The 18,025-nt window shown below is 30.8% G+C and overlaps 3 protein-coding genes across 3 annotated transcripts in view; 1 reads left to right on the top strand and 2 right to left on the bottom strand.

Moving 5' to 3' along the window:
* LOC124535255 (suppressor of lurcher protein 1) overlaps positions 1–18,025 on the top strand; it is a 311,311-nt gene that overhangs the window by 153,358 nt on the left and 139,928 nt on the right. The gene's annotated exons all lie outside the window — the stretch shown is intronic.
* Positions 8,639–9,799, bottom strand: LOC124535258. The gene is made up of 3 exons (XM_047111393.1): positions 9,659–9,799; positions 9,183–9,335; positions 8,639–8,815 (listed from the first exon to the last, which is right to left on the bottom strand). Exons 1-3 carry the CDS (start codon positions 9,701–9,703, stop codon positions 8,774–8,776), a joined length of 240 nt encoding a protein of 79 aa, XP_046967349.1. The 5' UTR covers positions 9,704–9,799; the 3' UTR covers positions 8,639–8,773.
* Positions 14,388–17,549, bottom strand: LOC124535257. The gene is made up of 4 exons (XM_047111392.1): positions 17,462–17,549; positions 16,033–16,176; positions 15,129–15,275; positions 14,388–14,638 (listed from the first exon to the last, which is right to left on the bottom strand). The coding sequence occupies exons 1-4, from the start codon at positions 17,507–17,509 to the stop codon at positions 14,600–14,602; spliced, it is 378 nt and encodes a 125-aa protein (XP_046967348.1). The 5' UTR covers positions 17,510–17,549; the 3' UTR covers positions 14,388–14,599.

The following is an 18,025-nucleotide window of genomic DNA, read 5'->3' as shown; positions in this document are numbered from 1 at the left end:
TCAACGACGCATCGAAATTTGGTAAAGGATTTTATTGGTTGGTTGAGAATTTTATTTAATTTATTGCAACTTTGATAGAATCTACACACGAATATCGAACATACAAATAATACATTCAATGAAATATACATCTAAAAATATACAACTAGTAATAAAGCTACCAATACGTTCTTAAAAATCATTCGATATTTAAAAATGACAGTTATGCTAAAAACGCTTTTAAACACGTGAAAGTAAAGTGGTAGCTTCACTTAATTGTAAAATGACGATTCAAAAGTGCTTATAAAAGCCTACTTGAATAAAGTTTATTTTGATTTTGATTTTGATTTTGACACGTAACGGCTAAAATTTTATTGATTTATTCTAAGATATTTAATATACCATTATTATTGTTAATTACTTTAATCTTATTATCAAATTAATTTTTAAGTTACACGTTCAATTAAAAAAAAAACAATACATACATATATCGAATTTAATATTAATCAAAATGAATACAATTGCAACTTTATATTTTGTCAGCCGTTACGGGTTCACTAGTAAATAAAAATCTATTTGATAGTTGAATAGTAAATTAAAACAAATTGAATGAATACCAGGTTAAATGTCAACAGTTTTAACTTTTTATTGTATCGTTAACTTCCTAACAAACAAGCCCTGATTGCCTCTAATCAATTGCCAAAAGTTTTTTCTGAATGATATCGATCTAACACAACTCGTTGGTTGACAAGTCTTTACAAGAAACCCGCTAAAACCAACGAGTATTCCAAATAAAGCTGTATTTCTCAAGCTATAAAGTATATTATAGTTTGTCTTCAGTCGTAAAATCTAGTCGACCTAGACAAATGTTTGTTGAGGACTTTCCACACCTGTGCTCACGCTATATATCTCCGTCAACTGATTACACTTCGCTTCAGTACAGTGACAATGATCGAAGGTATCAGGGATTCCTTTTGACGATTTCGACTTATTCTATAATCTAAGAAAACATTACAAAACTAAGTATTTTTTTTACCATTGGTAAAGAAAAGTACTAAGAAATGCCTTTTATTAACAAGTCCTTTGTGCTTGTAGTTATAAGTAAAGTAAATAATTATTAGTAGCTCACTCCCCCTTCAAACCGGAAAATAAAAATACTAACTATTGCTGTTTAGCAGTAGAAAATACGTGAAAAAATAAATTCGTAACTAGAGTATTATACTTTTAATATAGCCTTGACTTGAGAATCATTACAGTTTGTAAATGATCCAATTGATATCGTTGTTTTCGTATCGACAAGATCTATCTTTTACACTACTAGTCTCACATACTAAATACTAAACACATAATATTTTATAATTTGTATTGCTACAAATATATCCTAATACTTCCAGCAACTAAACTCAAATAACAGAATAATAATCATATTTTCTTAGTGTGAAGACTTAGGGCATGCTCGTATGGAGGGTACCAGAAGGTACATGATATCTTAGTTCCCATAGTTGGTTTTCCCATTAGCGATGGATTAATATTATTATAATGGTTTATATTATTTATAGCGCCATTTTCTATGGTAACCACTTATCATCTGGAGGTAGGTTTTATTTGGTCGTTCATCAACCTACATCATTAAAAACATATTAAGATTGCAGATATCTTAGAAGATAAACTTTTATTTTTATTTTAATTACTGTAGAAAACGTGACAATGTAAATAATAATTCTAATACTTATATGAAAATTTACAGATCAATTACATACATGTATGATGTTAAAGTAACCTATAATGTATGAATTTATTTTTACTATACTCTTAATAAAACACTCGACAACAAACCACTGTCTGGTCTGGTCGATAAAATACGGCATAAAAGAGTAATTTAACTCAAAATACTTCGTCAACTAGATTATAGTACAAAGTCATTTCGCCGTAAACACGAACCAGAGAGATTGCTTCAAATTTATCATAAATATTAGTCCTAATGCCCTCTAAAAACTTATGCCCACATTTTCACTAAACGACTTTTGTCCTTGAAGTTCAACAAAGGTTGAATTATTCAATATATATGTAATTATAAGTAAAGCCCTATACACGATAATATTGTTTAACTCCTAAGCATTTCTTCATAATAATTGCATCGATCATCAATAAATAATATGGACATTAATAAGACAGATGGACACAAAACACGCCACGATAAAGTTATTATAAGCAAGACCGTAAGTGAAAACAAATAAAACGAATAGAATTCCATTTCAAAATACGAAAACTTCCAGACACTCGCATATAGAAACGCGTTCCGCTCCATACAACCTGGTGATAAATATAATCTCCTTGTCACTTGTAACGATTTTAGACAACGAGAACAAAAGCGTGGTGTAAATCTGCGAAAAGCTAGAGACGGACCGAGAAGCTCAAATAGGATCAAACCTGGCTTTGTAAGGCTGGCTTATCGGGTACCCTCCTTGCATATTAAAACCACCTGCACACTTTGGCCACCGCCGAGAATATTGTATAAGGTAATAAAGAAATAGCGCTATGAAAACTCAAATATACTAGCGACGTTTTGTACGAACGGTATATATCGATATTTTTGCGACACTTCCGAAGAATACAAATGCGTTTCCCGCTGCCGGAAATACAATTACTTTTTTATACGTTATTAGATTTCCAAAAATGTATCGTAATAATAATTTGTTTTTGTAAGTACTTCCTTTTTTCCATTCCATTGTACGGAGTATATTATTTACTTAATTCTAAACTAATATAAACGATTAATACTAATGATTTGATAAATAAGATACCTTTGATCTTTAAATGTAAACATTATCAATAAAATCCAACTGTATGATGAACTAGATAGATCTAATTTCGACCTTTGTTCCGGATACATGTATATAGTCATATATGTGATAGTTTTGTATGCAAGTTTGAAATATGTGTCTATAACTATTAGTGCATCCCAAATTAATTTACCGACGTCTTACTATGAAAATACTAGAAACTCATACTAATCGAACAGTATCAATATCAGTATAATTAATATTATAATTTATATAAAACATTATTATATTATATACATTCAGTTAATAATTATTATGCGAAAACTTATTATTAAAAATATATTAAGTAAAACTGCGTCAAATTTTTGACGTTCGTTAAAAAGTATGTATGACATTGTTGTTTTATTGGCAGCAACTGCTATCGCTTATAATGCGTTATTTGTTTCAGATTAAATAAAAAATAAAATACAGTGAATTTAAGCTATCATAATTTAATATTTTTCATATTTCAAATGATTTACATTTGCATTAAGACGGATATAATAAATTAAATCGCTACATTTAATTCTAGAAGTAGATGAACTTTAATTAGCAATATTAGATCTGCTTCATTCTTTACCACCTTTGTCCTTTGGATTTAATTGGTCAAACTGAAACAAAATGATTAAATTATAAATTTATAAGTTATATACTTTTTAATAATTATTTCTGTACATGCAATGATACTAATAAATTCAAATTATCTTTAATTCAATTGCCTATTCGGTGTTCCAAATATTATAATTCACTAAACCATTCAAATAAAAAACTCATATATTATGCTTCTTGATGTAAAAAATAATTTAGATCAACGAAACCAAAGACATAAATTGATTTTCAGACAATTGAAGTTAAATTATTATTTAATTACTTACTGCACCCTGCACTTTTTCAACGAAGTCATTAAATCCTTTCTTCATTTTCTCGGGGTCAATAGGTTCTATCTTAAACTTGTCACGTATTGTATTCGAGAATTCATCTAAGTTAAAAGTTTCAGGCTTCGGAGCTTGTGCCTCGCGTTTCACAAAAGCGTGAACCTGTTATTAATGATATTTTCTTAATATGACTGGTACATTTAATTCTTGCCTCATATATAAACTTTACTAATTATTTTAAATTATTTAGAGGAAAAAAGTCGTATTTACAAAAAACAATTACAAATCTGGCAAAGGGATTATCGATCGAAGTTTTGAACTTTCTAAAATAATATGTGGTCATAGCTGATTTCTGAGAAGCGGAGATTGCATATATTAAATGAAACACGTCAGTGTAATCAATACACTGCTACAGGATCTTTGTAGGGAAGATTACTTGATTAATTAGATTAAATTTAAAAGATTAAATGAAATTGCCCAAAGGCAAGCAGTAATGATAATATACTTTAATTTGATTATAAATCATCTCTTAAAATTTTCGCCATATATATCCACCAACTCGAAGCGAGATAAGCCCCGACCCATTTGGTTAGAAGAAAAGGAGACTTTTATCCATCATTGGGATATTCAAGGCATTTTCTTGTAACGTTGAGATTTTTTAGGAAAACGAACCCTATTTTAGGCCTGTGAGACCAGATTTATCTTCGTTAATGTATGTTTTGACATAATACATTTAAACATTATTTAAATTATAATTTATATGAGACAAAATAATCAAGATAGCTAAGTACACTCACACTGACGAGACAGACAGCCAGAAGAACGGTTAACAGCTTGTTCATCTTGAATATGGACACGACCTTGCAACACAGCTCTTGATCATCCACTGATGCTTTCTTAATAGCTTCCTACTTTAACTGTCCTCTCAATTAGAAATAATCATGCTCGTTCATCTTATCATCGATCATAGGTCACCAGTTCCAGGAAAATAATTAGCGAATTCGATTGCAATCATCACTAATTCGCTATGCACTTTAATTAATTATGAATGTTATGTGATGTTTCAAACTGGGATTCAATAATCTAATTATTATGCTATTTTTTTTATTTCATGTCAATTGATCATCATATTTACAATTCAGTCCTCCCATCTTGGCTATCTACCGAGAAAAATACATTTTTCCTTGAAGTACAACGCTGTTTCAGGAATAGAATGCACGAAACACTAGAAACCAAAAACGTTACACATGACTGTTTCTATTGTTTTATATTGATATAAAAAAATCCTATATTTTTCCTAGCTCAGAAGGGAACTCTCAAAGATTTATTCTTATCTTATCTATTCCTTATTTACAAAAATGACTTACCCTGTTTCTTAAGAAACCAACATAACATAGTTTTGTTTTATGCTATTTTAATTCATTTCAGTCTGTAGGACGAGCGAACTAGTACAGGCACGTTTGCTATTTAGAAAACGGCTCATGTTTATTATAACATCAATGTCTATGTGCGATGGAAACCCGTCGAGTCGAGATGGCCCAGTGGTTAGAACGCGTGCATCTTAACCGATGATTGCGGGTTCAAACCCAGGCAAGCACCCCTGATTCATGTGCTTAATTTGTCTTTATAATTCATCTCGTGCTCAGGGGTGAAGGAAAACATCGTGAGGAAACCCGCATGTGACAAATTTCATATAAATTCTGCCACACGTGTATTCCACCAACCCGCATTGGAACCGCGTGGTGGAATATGTTCCATACCTTCTCCTCAAAGGGAGAGGAGTCCTTTAGCTCAGCAGTGGGAATTTACAGGCTGTTGTTGATGGAAACCCCTCTGATGCACTTTGGCCCGTCCCGTTCGTCTATCCATGAAAAAATATCAATAATAGCTGTTTGACATACTCATCGATCTGTCAATTGTTTATGGCATAGTTTTTTTATGGTATAGGCCACCTGATGGTAAGTGGTCAACATCACCCATAGACAATGAAGCTGTAAGAAATATTAACTATTCCTTACATCGTCAATGTGCCACCAACCTTGGGAACTAAGATGTTATGTCCCTTATGACTGTAGATACACTGGCTCACTCACCCTTCAAACCGGAACACAACAATACTGAGTAGTATTATTTGGCGGTAGAATAACTGATGAGTGGCTAGTACCTAGCCAGACGGGCTTGCACAAATCCCTACCACCAAGTAAATAGTACCTACTAAGTTATATTTAACTTATAATTCCAATATAATCTAATAAAGAACTCTGAATTTCTCTGTTGATGCTCATATCATTATCATTACATTGTATAAAACTACGCAACAGATTTTTTTTATTTATTAAATCAATGAGCTAAAGAGTAAACTTTAAGCAACTTTCTATTTAAATATGGTCTAATGTTATTTATATTCGTAAAAATAGAAGATGTATGCATTTATGTTATTCATAACAATACAAATCTAACTGAATTAGTAATTCTCTTGTGTAGTTATGAAACCATACACATGGTAAGGTTTTATTATAAAATCTCAGAGAGGGATCATAATGTATGCAAGGGGACCAAAGGTTAATATGCTGATTGTGAGTTCATAGATCGTACCTTAGGAATAAAACAATAATCGTGCGTTATTTTATATTGAAATTTGAAATGAAGTACAGTACTAAACGACAAACCTACTCAGTTTCTTATATAAATCTCTACAAACATCAATATTCATTTACTGTATTTAAGAATCGATTCATATTGCTAATATATTGTAAGCGAAGGTTATCAAAATAAGGGTGTTTTACTTCTGGTGTACTTAGCGTTATCGTTGTTCATACGTGTACTTTAATCTTTAGTTGGATTTTAATATTATTTACTGTATTGGATTTAGGGTGAGAATGCTTACTATATGTATTCAGGCACAAGGAACTAAAAATCTCGTTCCCAAGGTTGCTTTAACCCATTTTCCAGTCTACCTACATGCGTTGAAGTAAAAAAAAATCAAACAAAAGGCATACAAGACCTAATAAAGTACAAATGACAATAATTTTAGTAATTATCCACCAAAGTGAGTAAACTTCAAACGATGCGACCTGCATTTTTCGATTATTTTATTAAATGTTATCAATTTAAAACAATATTTTGACTTTTTATCAAATTTGGATTTGTCGTTCTATTTTTAAGATACCGTTGATAACTACCAAAATATATTTTAACTTTTACGTTAAGAGCCGAGATGACCCAGTGGTTAGAATCTTAACATCTTAACCGATGATTGCGGGTTCAAACCTAGGCAAGCACCGCTGATTCATGTGCTTAATTTGTCTTTATAATTCATCTCGTGCTCAGCGGAGAAGGAAATCATCGCGAGGAAACCTGCATGTGACAAATTTCATAGAAATTCTGCCATATGTGTATTCGACCAACCCGCATTGAAACAGCGTGGTGGAATACGTTCCAAACCTTCTCCTCAAAGGAAGAGGAGGCCTTTAGCCCAGCAGTGGGAATTTATAGACTGTTGTTGTTGTTGTTGTTATTATATTCGCCAAAACGTATCGATTTTCAATAATATTAATATACTTTTTTATAACAAAAAATTGAAGAACATTTATTTTAGGCTCAATACTAATGGTTTTATTTACGCGTCGGTAAGAGCTTGTACCTAATAAATTAAACGCATCTTATCTTTGAGTGTAAACACTATAAATATATTTCATGTGAATCATTAATATAACTGACCTTTGTAACTGTTATCATTTGACATATAATAGAGGTACTAAATAGATAAACTGAAAATGTCGCGAAAATAATTGATAACTCAAGTTCAAGTACTCATGATGGCAATTTTGTCTTATTCTAATTATGCTTGACAACGTTATTTCTTAATTTAAACAACAAACTGAGTGAACCGTGATAGCAGTAAAATTGCAACTTTTTACATTATTTTATATTAGACACGTGTAATACATGTTTTAATAGTAATTACAACTCAATTTTAATTACTAAAAAATATAATTATATTAAAATCAACGCAAGAAAAGATTTAATAAAATTGTTTTAATTTTAATATTGATGGTAAATAAGTGTAATATTATTAATGAAAATAAGTAAGCATTTATAATTTTATTCAATTTAATTTGATGCTATCTTTATATATTTACCATACCTTCATTGTTTGGTGGACTATATCGAATAAAAAAACATTTCATAATTGATAATTATAACGAGGAAGGTACACAAGCTTTGGAAGTTTAAAATCAAGAATGAATCATATTTACAAAATTTGTATCACTGTCACATGATGGTTTTAGGTGTTATCAATTGAAAAATATACTTCTATTTTAATTGTATGAAGTCGGAATTCGATTATTACTTTTATACAATATTGCAAAATACATCGCATAATTTGTAGTAGTTAGTCTTATAAAATTTAAAACACTACTGGATTACCACTTTTTAAGTCCTTACCTTTTGGGCTTGGGACAATGGGAAGATGCTGCTGGTATTCTGTCACATTTCCACGTGTCCATGATTTATACGTCAGTTATTTTATTTTTTGCATATACTAATTTTAATCCTTTTTTTAAACAATTTTCATGACAAATACAAACTTATTAAAATTTATTTCATAAATGATATTTTAAGATTGGCAATTTTTACACAAAAAACTATGATGTTAACGCTACAGAAGCACATAGGTATTAATTAAATATCCTTACAAAAGGCAGTGTAAGTGTAGGATATAATATAATAAGGTCATTTTAATGACTACAGTTAACGAGCAACTGAATCCGCCAAATTATCCTATAGTATTAAAAATAGCTCGACGCAAAAGTCGCTATTTGTACCATATTATTTTTATTGTACATTTAAATGATTTTTAAATTCATATTGTCGAAAAAAATTGTCAGTTTTGTAAATAAATTGGAAATGGAATTCGGTATTCTGTAAGCCCCAAAATATTGAAATGAAATAAGTAAATATGTTATAATATATTTTATTTCTATATATTTCAATACTATTTCAGCTGATTGACATTTCTTTAAAAGGTAATAATAAATTCCATCGCTACATTTGATTATAGGAGTGGAGTTTGATATCGTCGTTACATCTGCATTATTCTTTGGCTTCTTTGGGCTTTGCATTAAATTGATCAATCTGGAATAAAATATTATCGATTTATGTGTGTGTATTTTGTATATGATGTTTGGGTTTTAATCATACTTTTACGATTGTAGTGTATTTGCTTGAAGTTTCTAAACACAACAGTTCAACTTACAATTGTTCAAATTATGACCGCATTTAAAATCAATAACAATGGATATCAAACATTGCAAACACTTAAAATCGAAATAAGAATTAAATTCACGTTCTATTTTCTTTTTGATGACACTTTTTTTTTAATTCTACGTACACGCCTATGCGTGAAAGGACTGTTAATAATATTATTGGGCACTGCTCATGGATTTTTGCAGACTAAAGTTAAACCGGCATTCAAATTTTATAAATATATTTGTCTACTTACAGCACCCTGCACTTTATCAACCAAGTCGTTAAAGCCTTTCTTTATATTTTCAGGGTCAACAGCTTCCTTAACAGTATTCAATACTTTGTCTCCAAATTCTTTTAACGCATCAGGTTGTGCTGTTTCTGCATCTCGCTTTACAAAAGCGTGTACCTGTATAAAGATTTCAAAATTAACACATTCAGCTTAGTGATTTCCATTCTTGACTTCAGATATATAAATTACAATCTAATTTATTTACCTTATATTATAGTTAAAAATTATATATGAAATGCTCATCTACCACTGAAACAGTACTTAAAATTGACTATTTAAAGAGAGATATATACATATATATTAAGCTATATTGAATTCTTTATTATGAACCCATTGAAGATTAGAAATGTCATTGAGTACTTGAATTAAATTAAATTAATCTGATATATTTTGAATTTGGCATTCCCCAAATTAAAAAAATATTTATAAAATATACTCACACTGACGAGGCAGATAGCCAGAAGGACAATTAATAGCTTGTTCATCTTGATTTTTGACACGACTTTACGACAAAGCTCTTGATCATGCACTGAGCAATATAGCTGCCTAGTTTAGTTGTCTTTTTATTAAATAATAATCATGTTTGTTCATCTTATCAATGACCAGAGGTCACCAGTTCCAGTATGATAATTATTAAATTTGTTTGCAATCATCACTTATGCGCTGTGGATTCTAATTATCTAGGTACTTAACTATACAGATACAATACAAATACTCTTACTAACAATAGTAATTAATTTAAGCTTTCGAATTAAATGTCAATAGATTAGGATACGGTTAGAAATACTACTTTTAAAATTGGAACCAGGCGTACATATCCATCTAATGAAAATATTTTTATTAAAAAAAAAAAAATTTTTTTCTTTAAAACATTAATCATTTCGACGGAGAATGCATCGTAAGTATGTTATTGGAATACAACATTTCCCATAATAATGAAGTGAACGTGTAGAAATCACGTCATAAACTTGAAATAGCATTAAGAAAATCATATTTTATAAAACAAAAATCTTTGACTTAAATATTAAAAAAAAGGAATAAAGTGTTTTAAAATTGTTAAAGGTTTTCTCGCATCATTCAATTTGATTGAGTTAAAATTGTATAGAGCTGCTGTTGGCATGTCGAGATGTCTCGCTTACATCCTTGTACAATAGGCGACGCGATAAGTGTTTTCTTTTCATCTCCCGCTGCACCACGAAGAACAAAAACGGAAGCTATTGTTGATAAGGCAAAAATTAAGAGTATGTCTGGCTTTTTACACATCATAATACGTTTTTCAATTGTATGATAATACCATACCGCTTGTTTATTGGTATATATTATTCTCTATGCCCATTAGTAGTTCTGTCACGGGATATTCAAGTTTCCTCTAACGTACACATTTCGTATTCTGTACATTGTTGTCATTCCAACATAATTCCCTGCCGTCTATAACTTCGTCAGAATGCATTCGCCTTACATCTATAATATTAGTAACCTAACATTGCGATACATATTTGACAAAGCTAATTTCCTATTAGTTTCGACATTTCGTTCTTCCTATTTTTATTATAAAATTAACGGGCTATCACCAACGTCATCCCATCCTTGGCCACCGTCCATTACAAAAGAGACCAGATCACATCAGTAGTTTGACAGCCCTGTTAGAATCCAAACTAAGAATCAGCTAATTTAAGCTAATTTTATTTTATTTAAACAGCAACAATTCGCGTAAAAATCTTGTCAGCCTAGTCCAGCGCGCATACAGGATACCACGTGTTAAGAGATTCTCTTGCCTTGCTATCGTATTCTTCCAAACTTAGGGGAATATGACGGAATTTTTTTTTTATCTGGGAAAGAAACTATTTATAGTATGGAGGCTGCCTTCTTTGGATACGGCTGTACTCATAGCGCCTGTGCAGACAATTATCGCGTAGTTGTGCGACTTGGTCTGTCCACTAGTATAAACATCACACCTTGTTCTAATTGAGTGAACATACTATATGATACTTGGTGGAAGGGCTTTGTGCATGTCATATGTATTTGACAGTGGATAAAAATATCGTAGGCAAACCTATGTGTATTGAATAAAAATCTGTGACATGCGTTCATCGCCAATCATCATTCATCGCCATCTTGGTGGTAAGGCTTTGTGTAAGCCCATCTGGGTAGGTACCACCCACTCATCAGTTATTCTACCGCCAAATAACAGTACTCAGTATTGTTGTGTTCCGGTTTGGGTGTGTAAGCCATTGTAACTACAGGCACAAGGGACATAACATCTTAGTTCCCAAGGTTGGTGGCACATTGACGATGTAAGGAATAGTTAATATTTCTTACCGCGTCATTGCCTATGGGTGATGGTGACCACTTACCATCAGGTGGCCCATATGCTCGTCCACCAACCTATAACATAAAATTTATATATATATATATATATATATATATATATATATATAGTACCAATATTGACTAGAGTAATTTTGTACAGAGCTAACATTTAACGATATCAGAGAAGGTCATAAAAGATTACAAAAACAGATCCAAACTTTTACTGGTTTTGGTCTCATTAATTACTGAGGAAACATTTACTGATTTTTGCTCCATTCTCTACTCTGTTTAACGAGGATATATATGTTAAACAAGCAGCAGAAGAAGAATAAACCCTTGTATAATACTAAGGATACACCTTCTGTATTACAAATGTTTAGACGTCTATTTCCAAATGAAGAAATTACTAGATGACGAGATATTCTACCGCAAAATGGTAGTACTTAGTATTCTTATGCTCTGGTTCAAAGAGTGAGTGAGCCCATGTAAATAAAGTCACGAGGGTTTTTTTATGGGTCAATAGCACCCGGAAATATAGTTTCTTGAGTTCAACGAACAAGAAAAACAATAACAATAAATTTCAAATTTGAAGATACTCGATTTCATATAAAAATAATTTTATTGCGAAAGCAAATCTGTTTGAAAAGGGAAATTGGAAGATAAATTTCTCTATCCACATAGGATGGAGTGAAATGGATGCGGATCGTTTTCAAAATAAACACGTAAATCTCCTTCGACCATTTTAGCGTTCACTGGCAGAGATGTCGGTGAAATATGTTCTGTCGGCCATTACTATTTTTTCTATCTCTCTTTTAAACACTAGAGACTAGTAAAGCTTCTTCGCTTACTCGTATCGTATGAACAGTTGTGATTGTGTATGGTATTACAGAATTCGTTAAACAAGGATTAAAATTGCCTAAGTTACGCTGACACTAATAAATCTATACATATAATAAAATTGGAGTGTCTGTTTGTAATATTAAAATAGCGCTTTTTTACTCAATGCATATGTATGTATACATGGTACATGTATCAAAAAAACATACTTTACAATTTTTGTGTGTCGGTTTGTTCCGGCTAATCTCTGGAACGGCTGGACCGAATTTGTCGGAACTTTCACTGGAAGATAACTGATATAATAGGGAGTATCTTAGGCTACAATATATTTTTTTTAATCCAAACGCGTACAATGTCGCGAGCACAGCTAGTACATAATAAAATACTAGTAGTATTCGAAATATGCATTTAATATTGATTTTGGTCAAATGTTCACTTATGGGAGAACGTTAATTTAGTTAAATTGCTTATGTACTAATCGAGCAGTCTCTACGTAAAAAATATATACACTTATGTAGACGTTTACTTATAGATTTCTTGTTGATAAAGGTAAACAATCAAAATTGTTACAATAGCTTCTTCGCAGTGAAATGTTTGTGTACAAACTCATTAATACCTTAAGCCATTATGACTTAGTGATAAGGCAGATGCTCGTTTGTTTGTCGAGCTCCAACTTCTAGTATTTGTTTAGGACAGTTTATTTATTTACTTTGAATATTAATGAAAGTATGGTCTATTTTTTGGGGGATAAATATCAACCAAGGACTATTTTTTTTTTGTAGAAGTTTTTGTCAACGAAAACTTTCTAATATTTCCTATTTCTATTTTAGTAAAAAATTTAATGACTTCGAAGATTCCGAATTCTCATAATATAATTTTCATCCTTTGAGAGGTCGATTAATAATTTATACGAAATATCGACGAATTATTTTGAGGTTTTCACGGTTGTATGCACAAGCGATACTGTAGCGCCTATCGAAAGGATGACTTATCCCTTGTGATGATATCGAGGGTACCGTAGAGATTCGGTATTTGGTTACCAGTGAATCCCATATGCGAGTTTTTACAATGATGAGAAAGTGTTTATGCTAAATTTAATAAATAATTTGCATAGTACTGAAACATGTATTAACTTACCAAACGAAATCTATATTAATTTGATAAATGTGAAAGTTACTTTGTCTGTGTGTCTGTCTGTTGCTGTGTGTTGTCTGCTTTCACGACCAAACCGCTGACCCGAATTTGATAAAAATTGGTATGAAGCAAACTTGAACTCGAAAAAAGAACATAGGCTACTATTTGATAATACATGACAATCCACACCCAAAAACGCGGGGACTACTAGTAGATTATATAGATATACTATGCTCAAACAAACAACGCAAATTTGATACTGATTACCTGGGATACAATAAATTGCTTTCCCTTATAACAGTTAAATATCGTTTTAGGTCTCTGTTATGAAAATAAACCCATTAGTATAATTCATAGGGTTACTTATTAGAGTGTTTCTACGGAATCCCTTCAACATGATTCAAGCGTATGGAGTATTCGGTATGTGAGCCTGTTTTAAAGATATATTGTTGGTACATTAATAAGAAGTTGTGGTTTCAGCCCCTAGTTTACATATGCACTAGTGATTCGTCAATTCGTAAATGGAAATTGAGGAATGAATGACTTCTAGAACTCAATATATAAACAGCCACACAGACAGGCACAAAATATAATCTCCTAGCAAATAAAAAAAAATATACACAAAAGTAAAATAAATAAAAAGTAAAATTTATTTTTTAATAAGATTAAGTGACCATGGCAAATTTCGAAAATATAATACTATATCTAGAGACTAAAACTTTCAAAAAAATCTTTAATAGGATAACCTTTACAATACTCCCTAGCGGCCATACTTATGAATTTTGCCAAGGGTGTGATTAGTCGATTCTAAAGTAAAATCCACCATAAAATATTATGATATTAAGTTATATGGACAAATACATGAAAAGATATTATAATAATAAAAAATTAAAATTTTAAATAATTTATTCATCAAAAAAAATGTTACATGGAGTTCGAAATTACTTTAACGAGTTATTTTCATATCGCACAATACCATGCCATGAGCACGTACGAAACGTAACTACGTATGTTTTCATTGTGTTCCAGTTATTTCAATATCATTCGTTCTTGTCGTTATTGCTGATAAAAACAAACGTTTAATTAATTCCAATTGTAGTTTACTCGTTGTTTGAAGATGGAGACCCTAAAACATTTAACTGCAACAAAAAACATATGTCAGTAAAGTAAAATAATAATAAGAATGTTCCCAAAACTAGTTTTGTGCATAAAACACTCTATTATTAAAATTTTTTCAATTTCCGTCTCATTTTAATGAATCAAGTACAAGGGATGACATCTCATTAACAACAACAACAGCCTGTAAATTTCCTACTGCTGGGATAAGCCCTCCCTTTGAAGAGAAGGTTCGGAACATATTCCACTTTGCTGTTCCAATGAGACTTGGTGGAAAACACATATGGCAACATTTCTATGAAGATAGACACATGCAGGTTTCCTCACGATGTTTCCCTTTACCGTCAAGTTCGGGATGAATTATTAATACAAATTAAACACATGAATAATTAGTGCCGGTGGTGCTTGCCTGGGTTTGAACCCGCAATCATCATCAGAAGCACACGTTCTAACCACTGGGCCATCTCGGCTGAATCACATTATATTTCGTCTTTAAAATCGTGTATCACTTACCGCTTTAGAAACTTTACCAAGTTGATCTCCAAAGAATCCAAAGATATCCTGTATGTGCTTTTCTTTAGCTTTCTTAATAGATCCCAATAGCGAGTCACTATCGGAAGATTTATCGTCACTTGCTTGTCTCTTTACAATTCCATGCGACTGAAAAATTACACCACTATTTTTCAAAAAACATTTATTATACCTTACATATTTAACTATTAAACCAAGATACAAGTGGTTTTACATGGAAATAGCTTCACCAGAATACAAACAAACAAAATATCGACTCATGTACATATATAATTTGCTAATAATAGTATCGTATCAATATGTTTTATGTAGTTTATATTATCAGAAAAGAGTTCTCTGCAGTGATAGATGAGGAGATGACCTGAGTTTATTTTTCCCCAAATTTAAAAAAAAAAAATTATTAAAGTATTAAACCAAGAAACAAATGGTTTTACATGGAAATAGCTTCACCAGAATACATACAAACAAAATATCGCCTCATTTACATATATAATTTGTTACTAATACTATCGTATCAATATGTTTTATGTAGGTTATATTATCAGAAAAGAGTTCTCTGCTGTGAAAGATGAGGAGATGACCTGAGTTTATTTTTCCCCAAATTAAAAAAAAACTTTCGTCAATAAAAATATCTCAAGAACTGGTTGTCGATAAAAATTGCGCTGAGTGAATATCTATCAACTCTTGAGAATATGCTCTTAGCTATCTTTAAGAGGAACGGAATGCTGTTTACAATTTTTTTAGAAGCTATAAAATCATCCCCAGTTCCTTAAGGCCGTTTCCATACCAGCAACACTTATCAGTAATGTGACAAATATCTTACTGACTGACAAGCATTCCAATGTAATTTTGACTGACGTATCACCCAAGAAGTTATGAAACTTACCGCTTTAGAGAAAACACCTAATGGCTGCTGAAATAAACCTAAGATGGGCATAATTTGTTTTTGCTTAGCGTCCTTAATAGGTTTTAAAAAGGACCCTGCAATACCAGTTGGATCGAAAGCGTCATTCTGAGGGAACCCAAGTGTCTGAAAAATAATACGACGATTTTATGTTAATTCGAAGTTGATAATACTTTATATAGTAGGTACATATTGTCACCTACGCTTCCTGATACGTAATTAAATCCTTATATACAAATGTACTAATTAGGAAACGCTACACGGCACAAGGGACCTTACATCTTAGCTTTCTAGGTTGGTGGTACATTGTCAATGAAAGGATGGTATTTTTTACAACGCCAATGTTTATAGGCTGTGATGACCATTGACCAGGTGGCCCATTTAGGTGTCCGCTTGATTTCACTAATGTATAATAAGTAATGACTTTTTACAAAATAAACTCAATTAGTATTTAATATACGAAGCCTAATTCCCGCGCTTCTTAGATTTGAGAGAAAATGTCTTTTAAAGGATATGTTATCAATCGACTCGTAAGTGTAATGTGCTCCTATATTTAATATAAATATTTGAAATTGACTATACTAGTAACTAGTTCCTAAGCAATTTACGCTTTGTGTATATTTAATATATTTTAGCGAAATAATACTCTACCCTGTAACGTTTATAAATTAGAAAGTCAACTAGATGACATTTTCTGTAAAATATTAAGGTCTTGTAAACTTGAAATTTGGCGTATGTTTATAAATGATACTAAAAAAGGGTTTATAGAAATTATCGCCCAAATAATTGAATATAGTATCTTAAAACAAAGGATACTCATTCTCAGGGTTAATTAAATATTTATATTGAAATACGTTTGGAATGTAGGGTGACAAGGAATTAAGAAAATGAGTAAATATTCAATTTAAAATAATTAATTTTACAGAATTGTAATTGAAAAATTTTTACTGATAAAATAAATATCTTGTACATAACTCACTTCTATTATATTAATATCGATATATTAATTTACTTGTGTTTACTTATTTTAACTATTATATATAAACTCACGCGTTGTAGATATATATATTTTTAATTTTAAATTTAACTAAATGCTATGCTTTTTCTGAAATCCTGTTTTATAAACGTGTTAATTATCCACAAAAGTTACTACTTTACTCTAAGTAGACAAGTAACAGGAGTCATATCTAATTAGTTTACTAGATATTTCCATTAAGAAAAACAAATATATTTAATAAAAACTAGAACCATTTCAAGAAAAGATCATATATATATATATATATATATATATATATATATATATATATATATATATATATATATATATATATCATATCGTTATACATTTTAAACAATTTAATAACTAAATTTTAGTTCAACTTGATTATAAAAAAAAAAACAGTTTACTTACGCAATGCAACATCAGGAGCACACATAAGAACATCGTTTTCGAAAACATATTTAAATTTTGGAAAGATGTATGTTAACCTTAAGATAATCTGACACTATGGATTAATGGCAATAACCGCTTCTTATATAATAATCCCATACGTCATAAGTCAATACAATTTACATTTACGATGTAAATAAGAAACCACAGGCTTGTAAAATACGGGCATGTATTTTAAATGTTAAGTAAAGTACATTTATAGGAAATTGTTAATTCAATATGTTATTTAGAGGGTAACTGGTTAAACAATTTTGTGTCTTCCTCTTTCGTATAATAAATACACGATAACAGAAAGAGAGATACTACATATCTAAACATCAGTATAAAAATGTTTATAAGCCCATAATTGTCATTGAAACAACGTTTTAGTAATAAACCGTCGGTAATAAAGCAATTACTTATTTTATTTCAATAGCCAGATTCACTTATTATATTATTTGGTGTCTCTTCGATCAGCTCATGTATATCAGTAATCTACACAAACAAAGAAGATGAGACCTAGAACACCTATTGCACTGGATAGTC

This window comes from Vanessa cardui, chromosome 14 (assembly GCF_905220365.1).
Source record: "Vanessa cardui chromosome 14, ilVanCard2.1, whole genome shotgun sequence".
Taxonomy (NCBI): domain Eukaryota; kingdom Metazoa; phylum Arthropoda; class Insecta; order Lepidoptera; family Nymphalidae; genus Vanessa; species Vanessa cardui.
Note: the sequence above shows the minus strand (reverse complement) of the source record. Positions and strands in the feature narration are given on the sequence as shown.

What these genes read in the sequence shown, in the direction of transcription:
- LOC124535258 (XM_047111393.1), bottom strand. Translation starts at nt 9,703, where the DNA reads ATGAACAAGCTATTAATTGTCCTTCTGGCTATCTGCCTCGTCAGT. An exon ending in TGGCTATCTGCCTCGTCAGT is followed by an intron (nt 9,336 to 9,658) that starts GTGAGTATATTT and finishes ATCTTTATACAG; the next exon opens with GTACACGCTTTTGTAAAGCG. An exon ending in TTGATAAAGTGCAGGGTGCT is followed by an intron (nt 8,816 to 9,182) that starts GTAAGTAGACAA and finishes ATTTTATTCCAG; the next exon opens with ATTGATCAATTTAATGCAAA.
- LOC124535257 (XM_047111392.1), bottom strand. Translation starts at nt 17,509, where the DNA reads ATGTTTTCGAAAACGATGTTCTTATGTGTGCTCCTGATGTTGCATTGC. An exon ending in TAGGTGTTTTCTCTAAAGCG is followed by an intron (nt 15,276 to 16,032) that starts GTAAGTTTCATA and finishes GTAATTTTTCAG; the next exon opens with TCGCATGGAATTGTAAAGAG. An exon ending in TTGGTAAAGTTTCTAAAGCG is followed by an intron (nt 14,639 to 15,128) that starts GTAAGTGATACA and finishes TTTTTGTTGCAG; the next exon opens with TTAAATGTTTTAGGGTCTCC.